Source organism: Echinops telfairi, unplaced genomic scaffold (assembly GCF_000313985.2).
Source record: "Echinops telfairi isolate 266 unplaced genomic scaffold, ASM31398v2 ScPeMD7_7469;HRSCAF=8507_0, whole genome shotgun sequence".
Lineage (NCBI taxonomy): Eukaryota > Metazoa > Chordata > Mammalia > Afrosoricida > Tenrecidae > Echinops > Echinops telfairi.
In genome coordinates, this window is record NW_022111372.1 from 41230015 (window position 1) to 41231531 (window position 1517).

General features: G+C 58.1%; 1 protein-coding gene across 1 annotated transcript in view; it reads right to left on the bottom strand.

Annotated features, from left to right (window-relative positions):
• Window positions 1-1517, bottom strand: part of OBSCN (obscurin, cytoskeletal calmodulin and titin-interacting RhoGEF) — a 210806-nt gene that overhangs the window by 203446 nt on the left and 5843 nt on the right. Inside the window, exons 4-5 of the mRNA XM_045284554.1 lie at window positions 299-568; window positions 1-205 (exon numbers count right to left, since the gene is read on the bottom strand). Of these exons, the coding sequence (XP_045140489.1) occupies window positions 1-205; window positions 299-568 (475 nt within the window). The remainder of the gene's footprint in view (window positions 206-298; window positions 569-1517) is intronic.

Sequence of the window (1517 nt, forward strand, 5' to 3'; positions counted from 1 at the left end):
CCGGCATCCTCCTGGCTGCACTGGAAGATGATCAGTGTGTGGCAAGTGCCTTCTGCGGTGATGACCACTCGGTCCCCGGCCACTACCTCCTCCTGGTTCCACAGCCACTGGACAGGACCCTCGTGGTTGGCCAGCTCCACACAAAAGATGGCTGTGTCCCCCACGCGCACACCTGTCTTCCTTGGGAGCTTTCTAGTTAGGTTGCCTGGCGTGAAGAAAACCCAGGGCAGGGTCAGAGCGACATCCAGCTCAGGCACCCTGCCTACCTACCCTCACCTCAACCCAGCCTGCCACCTGCCTTGGACTGAGAGCTCGGCCACCGTGCGGCTGCCCTCTGGGGTCTCACAGATGTAGACGGCATCGTCATCGGCCGTGACGTTGCGCACGATCAGCCGGCGCTCGGTGCCTTCCTCCTCGATGCCGTACTTGGCACTGGCCACAAGCCGGGTCTCCTCCTTGTACCAGGTGGCCTCGGTGGCGGGCAGTGGCACCTCGCACTGGAAGGTGGCCGACTCCTTCTCCTGCACCTCCAGATCCCCCAGGCGTTTCTTGAAGGGCACGGGGGGCTCTGCCAGGAGAAGGTTCGTAAGACACCCTCCAGGAGGGAACGAAGGGCGGGGTCAGAGATAGGCGGTGGGCTCGGGAAGGGGGACAGGAAGCGGGGACAGGGCAGGAGCAGGAGAGAGAGGGAGTGGGGCCACCCTCAAGCGTGGTGACACGGGAAGGAGATAAAAGAAGGGGGGGAAGATAAAGGGGTCAAGCTGCAAAGACTGGAAGAGGCGAGAACGGTGAGGAGGAGCTGCTCTAAAGTACCTAGACTAATACAATGGGTGACACGCCCATGTGAACACCCACCAAAGAGAGGTCTCATCACTAAACAGGTGAGTCACTGGGGGCTCCATTCCTCAGGCCCTGAGTCCCAGAATTCCCTCAGGAAAGGGTATCACAGGACCCTCAACCACCCTCCACAGGGGAGCTGCTCAGGTGGCCTGAAACAGTTCTCAGGGAGGGCCTGGTGACCAGGGCCCCTGCCCTGGGGGAAGGACACAGCCTAGGCCCAAGGCCACCACTAGCTGAGCAGATGGCTATGAAACCTCTCCTTCCCATCCTAGTCCTTGGACCCCATCTGACCATCAGGGACCCAGGCTAGATGCCAGCTAAGCCTTCTTCAGGATGTGCTGTTGTAAGAAGGGTCCTGGACCCACGGGTGACCTGAGCAAAGGGGGGACCAGGTGAGTGATGACAGAGGAAAGGGATCTGCCACCCACTCTACAAAAAGCTTGACTCTTGCCATGTCCCCAAAGGCCAACTGAAGCAGGACTTGTGCTTACACATTCTTGTCCACATCCTGGGCTTCTAGAATGATCCAGGCTCATCTAGCTTTCTGCTTTTCAAAACAAAACGAAAAACCATGGCCTTCTTACTCAGAACTGCCCTTGTGGGTTTCAGAGAGTGCAAATCTTCACAAGAATAAAAAGCCTCATCTTCCTCCCTCCATGCACCTAGTGGTTTCAAAC